At 41.0% G+C, this 21,713-nt stretch overlaps 1 protein-coding gene across 4 annotated transcripts in view; it reads left to right on the top strand.

Annotated features, from left to right (window-relative positions):
* Positions 1-21,713, top strand: part of CDKAL1 (CDKAL1 threonylcarbamoyladenosine tRNA methylthiotransferase) — a 665,826-nt gene that overhangs the window by 112,550 nt on the left and 531,563 nt on the right. For all 4 annotated transcript variants that reach the window (XM_037037969.1, XM_037037973.1, XM_037037972.1 and 1 more), the window contains one exon: positions 981-1,065. In XM_037037969.1, coding sequence (XP_036893864.1) covers positions 981-1,065 — 85 coding nt within the window. The remainder of the gene's footprint in view (positions 1-980; positions 1,066-21,713) is intronic.

Here is a 21,713-nt window from a genome sequence, read left to right on the forward strand (position 1 = left end):
GCAGTGGGTATATAGTAATAAAAACTTCTCTTGCCTTTTTAGCATTTCAAGAATTTTGGGATCCTGCCTCTTTATAACAGTGTTTTACTGTTTTTGTAATAACATGCTGGGGGGAAAAGTTTTTGCCAAATTGCTGGAAGCTTTGATGTGCGCCCCCTCCCTCTCACGTGGTGCCGTCACTTGAAGCTCCCTCCTTGTGTGGGTTGTACGCACAGACATCCGTGATTCCTCGTGGTTGTGTCCTTCTCGACTTTGACCTCAGCTTCTGTTCTTCCAGAAATACCAGTGAAGGTGCTGCAGCTTTCAATTTGGGTTTTCCTTTTGTTGTGCTAATCCTATTTTAAAGTGGAAGTCCTTTTAGGGAGCAAGGTAGTTGGACTGGCATCAGGCATTTATAAATTCATTTCACCAAACACCATGGACTTGGGTGATGTGTTGCACTGTGAGTGCATTTATTACAGAGTGTAACAATATCTAATCAAACTGTGGGGAGGAATAAAAGCCTCAGTTTGAGGTAAGTCTTTAACTTTTTTCAAGGAAGACAAATTATATTTTTAGTAACTCTCAAGCTGGAGAGTATCCAGTATATGATAATACATGTACTTGAAAAATTTTAACATGCCAGCCCCAAAGGGCCATTTCATATTCAGAGATCAGATTAGGATAGTTACACTTTAGTTTTTGGAAGCTATTGAATACTCTCAAGTATTGAACATATAGGAAGCAAATGATGATCCTCTTTATATTTTAAATGAAAAGGTAATAGCACAGGTCATACACTTTAATATTTATTTCTCATGAATATTCCCGTGTTATAGCACTTAGCCCTTCTATTGTAATTGCCTGTTTACTTGACTGTATTCACTGCCTCTCTCTGCTTTTGAGACCCCAGCAGGCCCAGTGCTGTCTGAGAAAGCCCTTGGATACTTCCGATGGTTAAATGTCATACTTTTCTTTCTCGTATTCATTTTTTTTAATAGAAAATGCATCAGACGCAGATTTGTGGCTCCTGAATAGTTGTACTGTAAAAAACCCGGCTGAAGATCACTTTAGAAACTCAATTAAGTAAGTAGTTGATTTTTTTCTTGATTTTTTTATAAGTGAACTAATAGTTATTTTAAGGAAATTAGCTTTTAAAACATTGTTAATATAAATATTCAGTGTGTATCAAAAAAGCACGACTTGGACTTTTAATATTCTTTTGTTTTGCATTTATCTGATAAAGAAGGAAACTTTAATGTAGACTTTTCTCATAGGTGATTTGCGTATTTGCGAAGTGAGCTAATAGGTGATCGGAATATTTGTTAAGTAACAACAGTGCACTCTTCTCAGGGAACCCATTCTGCACTTTTTGAAAACACCCAAAGCAATCCTCACCTCTCTTCTCTTCTCTGCCCGTTGGCACTGTGCTGCCTGGCTGTCGAGGGGAATACAGTTTATTGGGGGAGATGGGCATGTAAGTCCTTGGTTCTTGCTTTGTTCCCTCAAACTGAAGTAAAAGAAGTATCTTTGTTTTCATATGTGCTCTGAACCTTACTCCACCCTCCTTCTTCGAAATCTCATTTTATAAATTATTTCCTCATTCTCCTATGTTTTTAACCTTTGCAGTTCCACTGGTGCCTTGTCATTGGTATTAAACATGCTCAAGTCTAATCATGCCCATGTACCCCGTTGAGCTGTTGTCCTGTTTTTCTTCTTGCTTTCCCTGCCTGACTTAAGATTCTTCACCTCCTGACTTCACTCTCAAACTTGTTTCCTTCTCCCCCCAAACTGGTTTTATTATGAAATACCCATACATGATTTATGAAACCTATAGTTTAAAAAACAGTAATAAAATTAACACCAATATGTTTGCCACTCAGCCTAAACAATATGATGTCAAAATCTTAGAAACCCTCATGTGTCCCTTTTTCAATTATGCCCCTAAAAAATAACTTTTATCCTGACTTCTGTGAATCATTCCATTATTTTAAAAAATATTTTATTTATTTTTAGAGAGAGGGGAAATAGGGGGAGAGAGAGAGAGAGAGAAACATCAATGTGTGGTTGCCTCTCACGTTGCCCCCACTGGGGACCTGGCCTGCAACCCAGGCATGTGCCCTGACTGGGAATTGAACTGGCGACCCTTTGGTTCGCAGCCCATGCTCAATCCACTGAGCTACACTAGCCAGGATCATTCCATTATTTTTATTTGTAAATTTACCATCTATTAAATATGTTTCTGAACACTTGGTTGTTTAGTTTTACCCGGATTTAGATTTTAATTTATTGGACTTGACCGATTTAACCATGCTGATGGCTGTAAAACCACTCTGGTTACTTGTTGCATGAGTTTGCTGCAACTCACCCATTTTATTTTTGGTAGAGTTCTGAGTTTTTCCAGTGCTTTGGTTATATGCACATTTTGAATATTTTGCTACTATAGTGTTTTGAACATGGTTCCTGGTGTACATGTGCAGTAGTTACTTTAGAATCTGTAACTTGGAGTTGAATAATTGGGTCATGGATATGTACATATTCAAAATTTAATAGAAAATGCCAAACTGTTTTCCCAAATGCATGTATCAGTATTCATTCCCATCAGTGCCAATAAATGCAGGTAGTTGTTTTTCTCTTTTTAATTTTTTTTAAAAATCCTCACCTGAGACTATGTTCATTGATTTGGGAGAAAGAGAGAGAGAGACACACACACACACACATCAATCAGTTGCATCCTGTACACACCCTGACCATGGATCGCACACACAACCTAAATATGTGCCCTGACCAGGGATTGAGCCAGCAACCTTTTGGTGTACAGGTTGACACTCCCACCAACTGAGCCACCTGGCTGGGGTGGTAGTTGCATTTTTCAGTTCTTGCTGATACTTGATATGGGCAGACTTCTAACTTGCCAGTGTAGTGGTGGCGATGGTATCTCAGTGTGGTTTTGAGTTGCATTTCCGTGATTACTGATGATGTTGAGCTTTTTAAATGTTTATTGGTCATTTGAATTTTTCTGTTTTTGTGAAATGACTTTTAAAATATTTTTATCTGTTGACTTGTCTATTATTTATTTGTGGGAACACATTACATGTAGACTGGATCCTAATCCTTACATGTTGTACATGTTGCAGATATTTGTTGTGGCTCATCTTCACTTTCTTTAGTGGTATCTCATGATGAAGATAAATTCTAGTTTAAAATTTATCAAACTTTTCTTTTGGGTCTGTGCTCATATAGTTTAAGAAATGTTTTCTTAACCTGAAGTTAATATATTCTCCAATATTTTCTAATAAAAGTTTTATGGATTTTACTCTATACATTTAGGTTTATAATCCATGTGGAGTTGATTTCTTTTTTGTGTGTATTTATATGGTACCAGGAAGGGGGTCTCAATTTATTTTAAAAAAATTAGTTTTCATGTAGAAACCAAATTTTTCTAATATCATTGGTTTTGTTTTTTAAACAATTGATCCTTTCTATTTTTATCTATGTATTACCCATGCTGTCATATGCTGAGTATACATAAGTGCTTGTGTCTGTTTCTGGGTTTTATTTAGTTTTATTGCTCTATTTCTTTACACTTTTTTCTACACAGTCATAATTAGTATAGATTTATATTAGGTCTAGATATTTGAGAACACTAATGCCTTTTTGTGTTCTTTAAGAGTGTCTTGGGTTTCCTTTGGCCTTTCGTATAGATTTAATATCGTGATTTAAGTTCAATGAGTGATTTTGATTGTAATTACATTGAGAGGAAAATTGATAACTTTTTTGTTATGAGATTTTCAATCTATGAATAAGATATTTAGGTCATTTTTGACATTCTAAGGATTATAATTTCTTTATGTAGCACAAAGAAATGTGCATAGATATTAGATATTTTGTAATTTATCCTAATAATGTAGATACCAAGTTGTTCCAATATCATTTACTTAGTTTTATTTTTTTTAAGATTTTGTTTATTTATTTATTTAGAAAGAAGGGAAGGGAGGGAGAGGAGAGCAAGAGAAACATCAATGTGTGGTTGCCTCTCACATGCCTTGCAGTGGGAACCTGGCCTGAAACCCAGGCATGTGCCCTGACTGGAAATCAAACCAGTGATCCTTTGGTTCGCATGCTGGCACTCAGTCCACCGAGCCACACTAGCCAGGCCCCCAATATCATTTATTTTTAAAAATCTATTTTTCCTCCTTTTACCTGTGCAGAATTGTTTTCTTTATACTATTATAAATGGTACATTAAAAGAAAAACCTCAGTTTCTGAATGTGTTTATTACTCCCTTGGTCTCAGAGAATTATGTCATGCAGCAGTGTGGAGGATGTTTGGGCATGAATAGAAGTGTAAGTCAGGGGTCCACGTAGGACAGAGTTGCGATGGTCCAGGTTCCGACGGCCTCATTTCGGGTGGCAATGTTCTGAGTTGGAAGGAAAGAATCGATTTGAGAAAGAATTCCTTACACTTTCAGCATTGTTAAATGTGACTTTGAGCTCTCTTGCTAGAATGTTATAGGGAATTCCAGAAAGGGAGTTCAATTTTGAGGGAAGACATGTTTTGGTTTTAAATCTTCTTGTATGTGAAGTTGTTACTGAACAGAGGTCCAAGGAGGGGGCAGTATTTGGCCCACCGAGGGATGCCAAAAACTGCTACAGAACAACAGGGGCCCCTCCCAAGGACGGTATACTAATACCTACTGGGCTCTTCTGTCCACCACCAATTGGAAAGACATCTCTCAATGCCAGAGATTTGTGATAAGGAAATGAAATGTTCATTTAAAGCTGTACAGACTTGAAGTAGTGACCCAATGTCCCCAGAAACATATCAAAGTACTTTAGGATAAACACAGATGCCCACAGTGCTTCCTTCTCCCCCTGCCCCAATTTGGGGTACCGTATCTCAGGAAAAGAAGCACACATCTGTTTTTCCAGGCTGCTGATATTGTCTGCTATGTTGACCGTCCAGGCAAGATCTCCAGTTAATCCAAAGTCATGCAGCACCTTCCACTGGCAAGATTTCTTTGTACCAAGTTTTTCAGGCAAAGTCTCTCCTGCTTCCCAGGCCACGCAGTCAAAGGGAGCACCCCAAAGCCACGTGGGTCCCTTCTACTAAAGCTGCAGGGGTCTGCACTATGACTAAAAGCGTGTGGCTTTCTTCTTCGCTTGGCTGCAGGGATCTCCATTCTGGCAAAGCTGCGTGGTCTTCCCTTTCACCTGGGCTAGAGGGGGTCCTCACTCTGCTAAAGGCACACGGCTCTCTCCTAATGGCTGGAGGGGTCCTCACTCTGCCCCAAACTAGCATGGCTCTCCTCAGTGACTGCTGTGTCTGGGTTTAAATCCCCTCACAAGTCCTCCTTTGCAGCTTCATTTCCAACTCCTCCCACTGTCGGTTACACCTGCCTGTATTTCTGTATTATTACAAGTTTACTGGTCTGCCATCATTAGTTTGGTCAGGTGTGTCCCCATGGCAGGAGCCAGTCAACTCCAAGCTCTCATGCAGGCGCTGTAACTCGGGGACCTGCCCCCTAGTTAAAATCTTGGGTGGAAGTCACTTCCATCCCCCTGGCTCAGAGCAAGGCCACAGCTATTTAATATATTTATGAAACCAGTTAAAGGTTATAGATAGGTTAAATGACCATTCCAGAGGTTAGCTGCAAAACTGTTGCTATGCAAAACAGCTCTCAATGGCCCTGCTCCATTTGTCCCTTCCCCCTACTGACACCTGAGGGGGGTGGTGAGGATGTCTTAATATTTTCTGGATACCCTGAGCTCTGGACTTCATTGCAAATCCTTTTTCTGGGGCCCCCCTCTTGACTGCGCCCTGTTACAATCCCTCCTTTCAGATTTACAATTTCTTTATAATCATATAAAGGACAATGGACGAAGGTCTCATCTTTTTGTAACTACTTCCAGCTGGACATGGACGTAGTCCTACCTACTCCTGGGTCATGTGTGCCCTGAAAGGGAGGGTGCAGCACGGAGGGAGTCCTTCCTGTGAGGGGAAAGACTTTACAGGGTCAGTTGGCTGTCACCAGGAAGTCACAGGCTTAGTGTCCAAAGGCTGGCGTTACTGGACTGTTGGCATTCTGGTCAGGTCATATTCTGGAGGGGACAGATTAGGCAAGAAATTGGAAGCACAATTAATCATGACCATTAAATGACAAAGGCAGGGACTTCAATAAAGAATGGCTTATGTAGTGGAAGGTGTACAAGGCATACTACACCTATCCCACACTCTTGTGGCCCACTATACTTCACTCGGGCTGAGGGGAATACATTAAGATTTCCCTCCTTTCAGATCTGAGCCCTTTCTGTCCAAGCCATCAAGACAGAAAAGGGAAAGTCAGTTCTAGAGTGAAGCCCACAGACCTCCCCAGCCCTTTACCAACCCAGTTACCTAGTTCAGCCAAACTGTTGAGTCTCAGGGGGACAATGATGAAGATAGGCTCCTTAAGTGAGGCCTATATTGTAACCAATCACTCATAGGCATAGGCAGGGCATAGGCATACGCCCTATGAAAACAGGAGAACACACAGGTTAATTCACACAACAATCCCCAAACCAGTCTCTGTGCCTGCGAGACTGTCTTTTGGGAAGATATTCCATTGCAAGGTCCTTCCTGCAATGACATTTAACAGTGGAAATTCAACAGGTCCTTTGCACCTGTAAATTGTACATCTTCAGTGACATCACAAACCTGGTTTCAACTCTTAAATGAAAACAAACTTTCAAGACAGTTAGCTACGCCATTCTGATGTCCAATACTGAGCATTGTGATTTTCCTTGAACTGCAATTTTTCTCAAGATCACCCTCACTGTTATTACAGGGACTACTTTGGGTCCCACTTTTGATTTTGACTGTTTGTTTGCATAAACACACCAAGAGCAGCCTGAATCACTTATGATCCTTAAGTCCGCTTTGCTGGAACTCACACAGGGAACCCTTGGATTGACTTCTCAGTCTGCCCCGTGGGGGACAGAAGCAGAGCCACACATCTGCCATCTGGCTTCCCCTGTACCAGTCATTTCACTCAAATCCTGGAGCCTTCATTGTGCCTACAGGTTCCTTTTTAGCCATCGTTCAGGAAGGCAACCTTTGTTCCTTCCCCAGAAAGACTGGCACGAACCGCACAACCAACCAAAGTACCAGGTTTTTCTCATGGGCCTTTGCAAGTCAATCCCAGTTCCTCGGGGCTTTCTGGTAACGACCAGAACCCATACACGCCTTTGGGCGTGACATTCCAGTCAAAGTCCTGGTTAACAAAACCACTATTAGTGACTGGTCTTACTGGTTTTATGCAAAGAAACATGTCATCACTCATTCCTTCAGAATGCCAAATTCTGGAGGGATCAGGTAGGGAGAAAAATACAAAGCATGATGGAAAATCCTTTTCCTTGTTCATTTTCCTACAGAGTATGAAGTTTCAACCTTTCCTGGAATCCTCAATTTCCTTTTCAGAGCAGATGCAGAGCAAAATCCGAAACACAGAGTTCTGAAACAGTACACAGGTAGAGGCATTTTCTTGTACCAATGCGTCCACTGGTGCCTCACAGAGACATGCTCCTTCAGGCCTGGTCTCATGGCACAGACATGCTGCTTTGCCTCAGGCTGATACATTCATCAGCCCCAAAGGACCCTTCCTGGGTGCCGGTTTCAAAGGCATTCTCCCCAACCGGCTACAGTGACCTTCACTAGGTCTTACGATACAGGTTTCTGATCCCAAACAGAAACACAAGTGAAAAATTTGCTTTTCCCACGAAACCAGAAAACAAGTAGTTGAGGTTTCCTTTACTCCAGGTTTAAAACTTTCTCATCCTTTATACATATTTCTACTCATCTAGATTTAACCATCATTCTCTTTTACTCTTGGTTCCTTTCCCACGTGGGAAGGACTATGCTTAAACTCAGTGCTTAAACTCAGTATGTGGCAGCCAAAAGTCCCTTCCTTTGTAGGGACATCTTGCAGCTTTTCTGAAGCTTAGACCTTGCAAACACCCTGTAAATCAGATGGTCACTCTTGGACCTCAGTTTATGACCTTCAAAACCAGAGCCATTACTATCAGAGCCAGTTATACAGAGAACCTGACTGCTGCAGTGCCCACACAGCAATAGCATACAGCCCATAATCTGAAGAAAAGCCTTATCCAGTTCCAAGATGGCGGCACCCATGCATGTGCGATCATCCAAGATGGTGGTACCCATGCATGCTCTGGCCTCCATGGTGGGGCACTCATGTGGCTCATCCATTTTACCCAAAATGGCAGCACCCTGACTCTGGTTCCACCCCTTGTGAAGGTCCCAGGACTCCCGTTTTAGGAGCCCCAGAAGCCCCCAAGGCCCCTTCCACCTGCAGGCACGGGGGCACCACAGAGCCGCCCTCCACCCATTGTGGGTGGTGTGCTGAGGCTGTAGTCACCAATGCAGGTGGAGAGCAGGCTCCACCCACCTGTGAAGGTGGGGGCTCTGCAGCTACATTTTGGGAGCCAAAGAGGCTTCTGGCAACCCCTGGTGCAGTGGGTGAGCAGAGCCCACTCACAGAGGCTGCGAATCAGTGGTGGAGACTTCTCCCACTTGCAGGGCGGGAGAAGCTGTAGTGGGCCTCACCTCCCTAGAAGGCAGCATCACCACCTGAGTTCCTGCTGTCTGGGGTCCCCCATTCCCTGGGTTCAGAGCATTAATGAGGTTTCTTTCCACATCATCTTTGTCCTCCTTTGATCTACTGTCAGGGAGGGGTTCTGAGACCCCTTTCTCCTTCTGGACCATTACATGCTTCCCTGCAGAACTATTTATACAGTTCAAACAAAGCAAACAAAGATTCAGAGCAAAAAGAATACAGATGGTGTAAAGACCAGATATTTCCTCTGCTATCGCCCACAGTTCCAGCTCCATTATTGCAAAAAGCAGTCAGAAACCAAGTTTTCAACCCAAAACACTTTCATGTCTCTGCTCCCTCCCCACTTCCTTTCCTTTTCACCTTTCCAGACGTGATTAGGTGGTCGATGCCCTCAAGAGTGCAGAGAAATCCTCAGAGACTGGGAAAATTCTGATGCCTCACTCTCTCGCACCTGAGGGGGTCAGTCTGCCATGGATAATTATATCCTCCTGGCTGGCTCGCCAAAAACTGTTACTGGACAGGGGCCGAAGGTGGGGGCAATACTTGGCCCACTGAGGGATGCCAGAGATTGCTACAGAAAACAGGGGGCCCTCCCAAGCATGGTATACTAATACCTACTGGGCTTGTCTGTCCTCTGCCAATTGGAAAGACATCTCAATGCCAGAGATTTGTGAAAAGGAAACAAAATGTTTATTTAATGATATTCAGGCCTAATGCCTCCATTAGAATATCAAAGTCCTTTAGGGTATATACCTACCCCGCCCAAAAACACACACACAGGGCTTCCTTCTCCCCCTGCCCTAATTTGGGGTACCGTATCTTAGGAAAAGAAGCACACGTCTGTGTTTCAGGTCGCTGGCACCGTGAGCTGTGTCACCATCCAGGCAGGATTTCCAGTTAATTCAAAGTCATGTGGCACCTTCTCATGGTACACTGGCAAGAGTTCTCCATACGCATTTTTCCAGGCAAAGTCTCTCCTGCTTCTCAGGCCACGAGGCCAAAGGGAGCACCCCAAAGCCGTGTGGGCCTCTTCTACCAAAGCTGCAGGGGTCAGCACTCTGACCACACGCGCGTCTTTCTTCTTCATGTGGCTGCAGGGATCTCCATTTTGGCCAAGCGAGTGGTTTTCCCTTTCACCTGGCTGCAGGGGTCTGCACTCTTCCAAAACAGCATGGCTCTCCCCTTTCACCTGGGCAAGAGGGGGTCCTCACTCTGCTAAAGCCACATGGCTTTCCTTTCATCTGGCCAAGAGGGGACCTTTACTCTACTGAAACTGCGTGGCTCTCCCTTCAATGGCTGCTGTGTCTGGGTTTTAATCCCTGTGCCAGTCTTCCTCTGTACCCCTATTTCTGACTCCTCCCATGATCAGTTACACCTACCAGTATTTCTGTATTATTACAAGTTTATTAGGCTGCCATAATTAGTTTGGGCAGGTATGGCCCCATGGCGTGTAGTCAGTCAACTCCAAGCTCTCAGGCAGGTGCTGTGACTCAGGGGACCAGCCCCAGTTACATCCTGGGTAGAAGCCACTCCCTTCTCCCTGGCTCAAAACTTGGCCACAGCTATTTAACATATCTATGAAACCAGTTAAAGGTTATAGATAGGTTAAATGAGCGTTCCAGAGGTTAGCTGTGAAACTGTTGCTATGCAAAACAATTCTCAATGGCCCTGCTCCGTTTGTCCCTTCCCCCTGGGGTTGGTGAGGTGAGGACATCTTAATATTTCCAGGACACCCTGAGCTCTGGACCCCATCCCAAATTCTTATTTTGGGGGCCCCCCTCCTGGCTACACCCTGTTACAATATTAAGGAGCAAGAGAAGAAAAACTTAAAGAGCAGAGAATTATATTTACCAGATGCTGTTCATTTTCAAAGAGTGTTTTTTTATTTAATGAAAAGCTTCTCATGTTCTCGATTATCTTTTCCCTATGGGAAAGGTAATAAGATGTAAAGGTGCTACTGATACCCCTAAGTGCAGAGCTCAGAGTTCAGTTTCTGTAATTTGGTTTTGTAATCTAATTAATGGATGTACTTCTGGGTGGTTTCTGAAAGTTTAAAAACTCTAAGTTGTGTTAATGAGTTTTGTTATAAACTGTGTTATGAATGGGTTCAGAGTACTGATACGGTGTTTTAAGGACTGAGTGAGGTAGCTTACAAAGATAGTTTGTCATTTTAATACTACAGAGTTAGTAGAGTCAAGCACAGTTTTCTTTAAATGTACTTTTCTGCCCATTTTAACAGAAATTTAGAAACAATATTATAGGTGGTTAAAAAGAATGGCTGAAGGCTTTTGGATAATCACAACTGGTTTTAACACCTAAGCTAACATTGGTTTTGATACAGGGTGCAGCCAGGGGAGGGGCCAGAAAAGATTTGGAATGGTGTCGAGAACTCAAACTGTATAGGAATATTGGAGGAAATATTAAGATGTCCTCACCCCTGCCCCCCCCCCCCCCCTCAGTTGGAAGAGACAAATGGAGCAGGGCTATTGAGAGTTGTTTTGCATAGCAACAGTTTCACAGCTAACCTCTGGAATGGTCATTTAACATATCTATGACTTTTAACTGGTTTCATAGATATGTTAAATAGCTATGGCCAAGTTTTGAGCCAGGGAGAAGTGAGTGGCTTGGATCTAGGATGGAACTGGGGGCTTCTTCTCTGAGATAGGGCCTGCAAGGAGAGCCATGTGGCTTTAGCAGAATGAGGACCCCCTCTTGGCCAGGTGAGGGGGAGAGCCACACTGTTTTGGAAAGAGGTAGACCCCTGTAGCCATTAGGAGAGAGAGCCACTTGGTTTCAACAGAGTTCAGATCCCCTCTTGGCCAGGTGAAAGGGAAGACCATGCAGCTTTGCCAGAATGGAATCCCTGCGGCCAGGTGAAGAAGAAAGACGAGCTTTTGGTGGAGTGCGGCTTTGGTAGAAGAGGCCCACGTGGCTTTGGGGTGTTCCCTTTGGCCAAGTGGCCTGGAAAGCAGGAGAGACTTTGACTCTTGGTACAAAGAACTCTTGCCAGTGGAAGGTGCTGCATGACTTTGGATTAATTGGAGATCCTGCCTGGACAGGCGACACAGCTCACGTTCCAGCATCCTGAAAAAACGGACATGTGCTCTTTTCTTGATTTACGGTACCCGGAGTTGGGACAGTGGGAGAAGAGAGCACTGTGTGTGTGTGTGTGTGTGTGTGTGTGTAGGTGTATACCCTTAAAGACTTCAATATATTAAGGAAGGCATTAGGCCTAAATAGCATTAAATAAACATTTTGTTTCCTTTTCACAAATCTCTGGCATTGAGAGATGTCTCTCCAATTGGCGGTGGACAGAAGAGCCCAATAAATATTAGTATACCATCCTTGGGAGGGGCCCCTGTTTTCTGAAGCAGTTTTTGGCATCCCTCAGTGGGCCAAGTATTGCCCCCCCTCGGACCCTTGTTTGGTAACAGTTTGTTTCTAAAGTAAACACAATGCTGTAAAAAGCACAACTGACATGAAAACATCAAATTCAAATGACATTTATACACTTAAAAACTTTCAGTGATAGATCAGATTACCCACTCTGCCAAGCATTTTGCTTTATTGAGATGTTTCCCCCTTGTCATCTTCTCCTAACAAAAACAAAGATGAATAGTTCGGAAATTTGTTACACCTTGTCATGCTACCCATTTTTCTTCTTGCCTTCTCTAGGTCTGTTGTTTCCCTGGTCTGTGTCTGTGGTATGCAGTCCTCTCCCCCTGCCCCCGCCCCCCCCACCCCATTATTGTGAGGCAAGATGTAAATTCCAGGAGAGTCTGATAGGGTGTTTCCTCTTTCCTTCTAATCCCTTGTGCTCAAATGCAAAGGTTTACAAGGGAGGGCTGGGCCTATTTTTTCCTATCCTGGACCCCCTGTAAAAAACGATTGCTTTACTTTGTTACTCATTCCTCTGTCATCATTTTTGATTATCTGCTTTTGTTCCTCTTCTAGTGTATTTAATAGTTATTTGTCTTTAATTCCTTACAATCTTATTTTATCTCTCTTGAGCCTCTGGGCAGTATACCAAGAGTCTACTGTTTTGACAGGAGCAAAGAAAGATGACTCTGAGGGACTTACTCTATTTCATGTGATTAATACAGTCTCATTGATTAAGGCTCACAAATGGATTGTGAATTTCTGACAAGATAACAATGGACTGATTTTTGTGGGGAGGGGGGAACTATTTCTCCTGGTGATAGTGGTGGTCAAAATATTAGTTTTGCAATGTCATGATATAAATGATATTGGGAAGAGTATTGAACATTGGTCAGAGAGAATATTGGCTTAAAGCTATTGGAAGTAATAATAACTAGTACCAATAACAAAACACTCTATCTTTAAATAATTCTTTAGTCAGAATACCTGATATAAAAAGTTTACAGTCTTATCTGTAAACTTTCTACTAGTTGATCTAATCACTAAAGGTTTATAGTGTCAGTATAAATGATGTTCAGCTTTATAAAAGAATAAGGGCTTAAAATAGCAAAAATGGAGTTAAAATATATTTTTTGCTGCCTTTTGACTTTGAAATCTTAAGTGGTGTTACATTTACTAATTTTGAAAAAATTGCTGAGCCCACGATCTGTGACAGAAACCTACTGCGTGCATCTCTCTTCCTCCTGAGCATTTACCAGTTGCCCTGTCCGTGTTTCATTCATTGCACCAGTTTGATCTAGACATACGGCCTTTAACTTGAGGGGTTCTTGAGCAAACAAAAATGTTTTTGAAAGAGATCAAAAGTTTCAAAGAAAAATTTGCTCTTAATGAGAGTATCAAATAAGAAAACTCTCTAGTTAATGCTTTGTAGAAATGTGGGATCTTTTCCATGCCACCTAAAGGAGGTCATTCAGAGGCTGGTGAAAATAAACACATCTTGTGTGTTCCATATAAATGACAGAAAGAATGGCCAGCTTGCTTTGATCATGGACTGTCAACCTCTGTTTGACCTTGTGTATTATTAACCCAAATGGGCATCGAGATTTAGCCATACTGATAGTAGATAGACAAGAGTCTCTAGTATTTTGAACTGCCTCTGCCTGTAGAAATAAATAGTAATGCAGAAGGAGTTATTTAGCTATCTCAGTGAAATTGCAGGAAAGAACAATTAGAAATATAAGGAGAAATGGACAGAGGAGAAAGGTGTGCTGAGACAGAAGATACCTGCTTTGTATAATATCTTCTGTCTATAAGAGAGCTCCTGATATAGAATTCTGTTGATCAAACAACTTATTGGCTAGCCATACCTATTATGAAAATATTTGTTTGCTTTATGTGGATTTAACTTTGAGTTCTTCAACATAAATTGAAGTTGGGGGAGGTACCAGAATATTATTTCAACTTGAATTTGTAAAACGAATTACCTTTAAAAAAGTTGACTTTGTTAGGAGTAGAGAAGTGCTTTCCCTTTCAGTTAATACTTGCCTAGTTAAAAAAATAGTTTAGAAAATAAAAACAAACTTGACAGGTTCTGTTTTTAACTAGATTTGTTAGTAATCAGGTTGTCTTTTTCTTTTTTTTTTTAATTAAAAAATCTGGCATCGGAAGATAAAACACTGGAATTTAGTTTGGCCTTTTGCAAGAAACAGGTTTGGCAACATAAGTTGTTTTCTGAAGCCTGTTTGTTAATACTGCATATTGTAGATTTTTCTTTAAAATTCAATGTTTTAATTTTATCTTTTCTAGTTTTATGAAATAGCTTTACTTGAATAGATTTAATTTAAACTTTTATGTTATTGTTTGAAATGTCAGTAGCAGGTACAGTGAATCACTGTGCGCTTTTCCAGTTGCAGTCTCATTGTTTCAGCTGTCCTTGCCCAGCAGAAAGCTTCCCTCCATTTGGAAGGTTAGTTCAAAATACTGTACTATTTGACTTTTTGTATTATTGGTTAGGAATTATCTGTTGCAGTTTTTTTCTTAGTAGTGCTATGCTTAATATGTGTTTATACTTCCACTGCCTATTTCTCTGTCTGCTTCCATTGTTTAGATACTGTCTGTATGCAGATTACTCCCAGATTTCTGTTTCCGACCCTAGTCTGGCCTCCCAAGATCCAGACTTGTGCATCCCCCTGTCCCTTCCCTGCACTTCTCCGTTTAGACGACTCATTGACATGTCAAATCATCAGAATTGCATCATTATCTCCCTCACCATTCCCCAGCTGGGGTTTTTCCATTCCTGTCTTGTTTGGTTGCGTGGTCACCACCAAATAGACTCGGAATGGTCTTTGATTCTCTGTTTCTTTCCCCTTTTTTCTTCCTGTCCTTGAGGGTTGATTCTACTTCTAAAGTACCGTATTTCTTGGACTATAAGACGCACTCCCCCCCCCCATTTGGGAGGAAAAGGGCATTGTGTTTTATAGTCCGAATGTAGCTTACCTGGCTTGCTTTGGGGCAGGGGTGGCGGCCCATGTTATTTATGTTATTAAATATTTTACCACATTTTGGCTTCAAAATTTTTTTCTATTTTCTTCCTCTAAAACCTAGGTGTGTCTTATGGCCCAGTGCATCTTACAGTCCCCAAAATATAGTGTCTCTTCCTTCTTCCTCTTGACTCCTTCCTTTGCTTTCCCTTTGCCCAGTGTGAATTGGTGTTTTACTGCATATTTGGTAGTAGAGTGTTCCTCTCGGCACTTGCAGTGAATCGCTGTGTTCTCTTGTTTTGTCACGTTGCCACAAACTAGACCAAATCTTTTGAATTTAACCCTTTTTCTCCATCTCTTGTTATGGTCCTCATTATCTATCTCTTGTTTTTAATGTTATAGTAGATTTTTAGCTTTCCTCAGCTTCTTTTCTGGTGTAGTTCATGGTTTCCTCTCCTTCATGTCCTGTAATGATTTATTTTCAGCAATAGGATACAGATAAACATATTGGTGTAACACGTATTTTAAAAAATCTATTCGTTGCCTACATTCCTGACCTCTTTACTAGCCTCCATAGAATTCTCCTCCATAGAATTTTACATTTCCCTAAATTATGTGATTTTTCAGACACATAGTGTGTTTGCATATATTCTTCTTTTCCCCTGGAATATGCTCTCACTTTCCCCCAAATGCACACACACATACTCAGCATACCCCATGTAATCCTGCTTGGCAACCTGTTCGTCTTTTGGAACTCATATCAAAGGTTATCTTCCTTCTAACTCCCACCTTAACCTCCCAGTTCTGCAGGGGCAATCGCTCTCTTTGTTGTGCTCTTCTTTATCCCTTGGGAGCATTCATTGTTGCAGGTTACATTTTACTATTTGTTTATGTATTTGGCTGTTTGCTAGGTTGAATCTTGGGGTCAGGTGATTGACCTGAGGAAAACCCTTTTTCATAGAGTCTTTGATCCTCCGACTCTATCATGTAATGATTTTCCTTTCCTTGGTGAACAGATACCATTAATAGAATAAGACTGCTTGTCAGTTATTCTAAGAATAGTACCCCAACGCCTGTGTGAAGCCCTTGTCAGTCACAGGCTGTATGTATATTTGCAAAGGGTTAATGAACATTCTAATTTTCAAATATTGCATTTAAAAGACTCTCTTTAGAAATATGTTGTTTTGCTTTTTATGTTTTGCTTATGGACTAGGGAGAAATCTGTCCCTTGTTTTCCTAAATAAGGTTAGAAACGTCTGTCATTATTAGTCTATGTTTTCTTTCCAGAGGGCAGTAGTGAAAAGGGTAAGAATTCATCTCCTTTCTTGGAGTAATTGCTTGGTCTTGCTGGCAGAAGTTCAGCTGTGAATGGCCAGACCCTGTTTTCCTGCCAAACTAAGTGTGCTGGGCCAGCTTCAGGATCTTGGCCATTGGATTAGCTGAAGCATCTCATCTTGAGTCAGAGGGTAAGGAACTTGTAGATAAAAACCTGGTAGTGTTTGGCCTTGAGTTTGAGACAACAATTGTAATTACTCAGCACATGGTTGTACAATTAGGTTGAACCGGTTCTTCCTTTTTTAGGAAGAGAGTTTAGCATCATTCAGCTGCCAGTGTATCAGCAAGTCATTGTTAATGTATTATTTTATGTTAAGTATATTACAAATTATGTTCTTATCATAGCACTTGTCCTACATTCGAGTGTTACATTCAGCTTTGATGAATGAGCAAAGAACATCAGATATACCACCAAAGTGGGGAAAAAATCAACATGGCTGTTGGGGAGGAAGAAGTACGAGGGCTGGACAGGTTAATTTGATGGAGGATCTGTGTGGACGAATCAAGCAGTAAGATGTGTGCAGACAGTGGCATGGTCTTGCCTGTGGACCCTTTGTCCCTAGAACAGTGCCTGCTAAGCAGTTGGCTCTGAGTAATTCAGGGAGATGAAGGCTGATTTGACAAAAACCCAACTTCTCCGTAGAAGTTACTGTTTATGTGTTAGGTTTTCTTGTCTACCATATGTGAATTTGTATTATTCAAGTCTTGAGTCATGGTTCTGTTTAGTCTACATTCTCTTGTTGCTAGGACTGTATTATTTTCCCCCTGTCAGCTAGTCTGGGGTTAATAATGGTGTTGGAGTAACATGCTTTCTGGAAACATAAATGAAGAGCTCTCTGTTGATCCCTAAAGTGAGGGGTGAGACTTATATAATTCAGAGCAGATTTTGACCAATTTCCTGCTACAAACTTTAGTTGCTTATCCTCTAATCGTGGAAACACACAGAGATGAATGGGAATGCAGGGAGATTATTATGTGACATATCCCACTGAGAAATTTGATGGGAAATAAAGGGGAAAGTATATTTGAAGGTTGAATTCCTGATTGACTTAAGAAAATGAAGGAAGAGTTAAATTTACAGTTGAAAGATATCTTAATTTGCAAGTCAGAAACACAAAAAGCAGTTCAGATATAGTAAGTCATTTTAAAATGCAAAACTGAGTTTTGTAGTTATCTAAAATCTTTTTGGAGAACAGTATTTTGCATATTTTATGATTACTGTTATATCAACAGTTGCTTTGTTTTTGCCATTTTAAGCAAGAGAGTGAGTGAAAGAGGTCACTGTATTATGTGCTAGCAACAGCTGGCTGATAGCATTGAGTACTTACGTAATTAAATATATGTGTTGGCTGTTGTCCTAACAGCTCTGTAGGGGGAGGCCCCAGAAAGCACGCCGATACTTGCTTTAGCAGTATTAAAGAAGAAATCAACATGATCTCAGCCTATGCTTTCTGCCAAGACTGATTTCCTATTGTTTTGTTTTGAAAGACATTCTGCTTATTCTTGATGTGTATGTGTTTATACAACAGTAGAGAAAAAAAGATGCTTGTGTTTCTTTCTCCTTTTACTCTATGCTCTTAAGTGTGAAAAACATAATCTTAATTTTTGCTCACTCAGTGTTGTTTAATTAACTGATAACATGAAATAAAAAACACATGGGCTTTCAATCAAAGGACATGATACTAAAATATTAACTATTTCTGTTTCTTACTTTGGTTTAGGTTTAGGTGTCTTCTGGGCCATTTTAAATAAGTTACTTTGATTTTAGACTACATTAAGGCGTGGTTGTTTGTCATCATAAAAAATTGGGATGGGGTGGCAGTGAAGAGTAAATCAAATCCACAGGTAAAATGCAATTGTGCTTTTAGCTAGTAGCCTTATCTGTGGAGGCAAATTCTGCTCAAAGTACCCTGTGTTTACCTGTATTACTGTTTCTGTAGTTCCGGGACTGAGGCATGTCAGTATGGGCTTTGATGATTGGATGTCCCCTTTGTGGGTATTAGAAAAAGATACCAGTGCTGGTAGACACAATCCAGAATGGCTGCGTGTGGCTGCCCCATGTAAATATCTGTATTTTAATTATTTCTACCTGTCTGTACCCCATTTCAAGTTCCTTAGGGGCAGCCACTGTATCTTTTATCCAACCACCTAGTACAGTGATTGATAACGATAGTTGAACAAATGAATGAATCAACTCCTATGTTTGCTTTCTCTGTGTATTTATCCTTTGGACTCCCCGAATCTTACCCCCATCCTGCCTCTGTCTTCTTTTGGAGCTTTCCACAGAGCCTTTTCTGTGTCTTTCTGATTAGGTTGCATCACTTAGAAATTAAATTCAGCTTCATGTCATAGAAAACTCCAAAAGTGGAGGCTTAAATAAAATAGGGGACTTATTTTTCTTCATATAATGCAAAGTACATAGGAAATTGCTGGCTTTGATTTAGCAATTCAAGGATGTGAGGGCTAAGTCTTTGCATTTTTATTGCCCTTGACACGATTGTGTTAAATGGTTGTTACTCTCCTGCCACCATGAATACTTTTCAAAAAAGAAGAAGTACCAAGGGGGACAGTATCAATTGATTTTGTCTCTCTTTAAGGAGTTCTGTTGGAAGTTTCATTCAAAACCCTGTGCTTATATGTCATTGGCTGGAACCATGTCACATGACTATTTGTAAAGGAGGCTAGGGAATGTAGAGTATTATCATTTGTTTTAGACTGGTCACATTGTTACTCCCAACAGAACTGGGGTTCTGTTGTAAGGAAGAACACTCAGTGGGGCTGACTGTGTCCCTGTTGCAGGTTGCATAATCTTGGAGTAAGATATGTATTTTATCGATCTTGTTTGTCAGAATGGTGTAGTAGATGAGGTCTTCAACTTCCTTGTGAAGAAATGACCCTTTTTTCTCCTGTTCATTCAGAATGTTAAGAAAAAGCATAATTGACATTTTAGAACTTTCCCTCATTTTGGTTACTGTGCGCCATCTCTGATATGAAGTAATAACAAAATACACAGAAGAAGCTCATGGCTTAGATGTTGCACACCCCCAAAACAGTAGTAGTAGTAGCAATAGTAATGATAAAGAATACAGCAGATCTTTGAAAAATGTCATTTTGTCACATAAAGTTGATGAGAAGAGAAAGAAATTGCTTCTAGGCTGAGAGTTCCCCCCATTTTGGGTGGGTTTTCTTTGTGGACTCTGGGTTCCTCCCTTATCCCAACGCCGTGCATGTGAGGGGTGAACTGGCGTGTCTGGCTGATCCCAGTCTCAGTGAGTGTGGGTGTGAGTGGTTGTGTGACGGAAGGGTGTCCTGTCCAGGGTGGGTCCCACCCTCCAGGGAGAGGCTCTGGCCACATGAAACCAGTAACTGGAATTAGATGTATGTAGAGCTCACATTTATTTTGCTGCTTAATATTGAAAGTGTTTGGGGCTTTATTTAGAAGTTTGATATTTTTGTGACCAGAAACATGTGGTAAGAACTTAACTCTTGTTTTTATCAATTATGACTGTGGCAAAATTGGTTTCGTTATACATCATTGGCTTGAAGTTGCAGTTCCCAAGAACCTATCCATGATGTTAACTGAGAGCTTACTGTAGTCGGGATTTTCACATATTTACTTCGCACTGTTAAGATCTGTAGTGACCATATTTGAAATAGAATCTATAAGAAAAGTATTGCATGTTTTTTAAGATTCATTTTTGTGATATAATTATTGTAAACCTAGTTTAGAGACTAGAAATTGTTAAATAATTTATTTTTTAAAAAACACAGTTTAAAATTGTTGATTAAAGAAGGTATTAAACTAGAACACAGGTTGAGACTTAAATTTATTCTACAATTAGACGTTTCAGCTTCTGACCAAGATGGAAGTGTAGGTAGATAGGCTTTGCTCTGTCTTATAACCAAAAGAAGGATAAAAGCCCATTTAAAAACAAACAAACAAAATAAACCAATCAGAACTGCCAGAAAATGGAACTGTATGGAAGTCCAACAACAAAAGTTAAAGAAGAAACATTCACCCAGACTGGTAGGAGGGGCAGAGATGGACAGCCAGGGTGAAGAGGATGCATGGCAAGATGGCAGCTGGTGGATGGGGCAGTCCCACATTCATATGCAGATAAGCCTGAAGGGACAACTGGGGAATGAGGCAGCCTGTGCAACCCAGGGTCCCAGCACAGGAAAAGAAAGCCTCAAAACCTCTGGCTGTAAAAACCTGTGGTGGTTGCAGCAGGAGGAGAAAGTGCCAGTCTCACAGGAGAGTCCGTTGGATGGGGTCCATGGAGTCCTAGGACGTGCACAACCCCACCCACCCAGGAATTGGCACTAGGGTAGCACCTCTAAGGGTTCAATTCACTAGTGGGTAGTAGGGGAAGTGACTGAAAGCCAGCCGAGCAAGAGGCATTGTTCCCACTTGGACTCCTCTGCCATGTATGGTGCAACAACACAGCAAAGTTGGTTGCCCAGCCCTGGCAAATACCTAAGGTTCTGCCCCTTATAATGTAATAGGGGCAGAGACAAAGAAATATGGCCCACATGAAAAAAAAGATGAAAACTCCAGAAAAAGAACTAAGCAATGAGGAGATAGTCTATCTGTTAGATACAGTTCAAAACACTGGTAATCAGGCTGCTCACAGAAATAATTGAGTATGGCCACAAAATAAAGGAAGAAATGAAGATTAGGCAAAGTGAAATAAAGCAAAATATACAGGGAACCAACAGTAAGGGAAGGAAACTGGGATTCAAATTAAATATTTGAAACAGAAGAAAGAAATAACATTTAACCAGAACTGAATGAAGAAACAAGAATTCAAAAAAGTGAGGAGAGGCTTAGGAACCTCAGGGACAACTTTAAACATCCTAACATCCAAATCATAGGGGTACCAGAGGAGAAGAGGAAGAACAAGAAATTGAAAACTTATTTGAACAAATAATGAAGGAAAACTTCCCCAATCTGGCCAAGGAAATAGACATACAAATCCAGGAAGCTCAGAGAGTCCTAAGGAAGTTGGCTTGAAGGAGGAATACACCAAAGCACATCATAATTGCGTTACCCAAGATTAAAGGTAAGGAGAGAATCTTAAAAGCAGGAAGAGGAAAGGTGACAGTTACCTACAGAGCAGTTCCCATAAGGCTGTCAGCTGATTTCTCAAAAGAAACGTTATAGGCAAGAAGGGGCTGGAAAGAAGTATTCCAAGTCATGAAAAACAAGGACCTGCACCCAAGATAAGTCTGTCCAGCAAAGTTACCATTTAGAATGGAAGGGCAGATAAAGTGCTTCCCAGATAAGGTAAAGCTAAAGGAATTCATCATCACCAACCCCTTATTATATGAAATGTTAAAGGGACTTAACTAAGAGAAAGAAGAAAATAAAAACTGTGAACAGTAAAGTGACAACAAACTCACAACTATCAACAACTGAACAGAAA

This window comes from Sturnira hondurensis, unplaced genomic scaffold (assembly GCF_014824575.4).
Source record: "Sturnira hondurensis isolate 20B ecotype Veracruz unplaced genomic scaffold, ASM1482457v3 Scaffold0023817, whole genome shotgun sequence".
NCBI classification, from domain to species: domain Eukaryota; kingdom Metazoa; phylum Chordata; class Mammalia; order Chiroptera; family Phyllostomidae; genus Sturnira; species Sturnira hondurensis.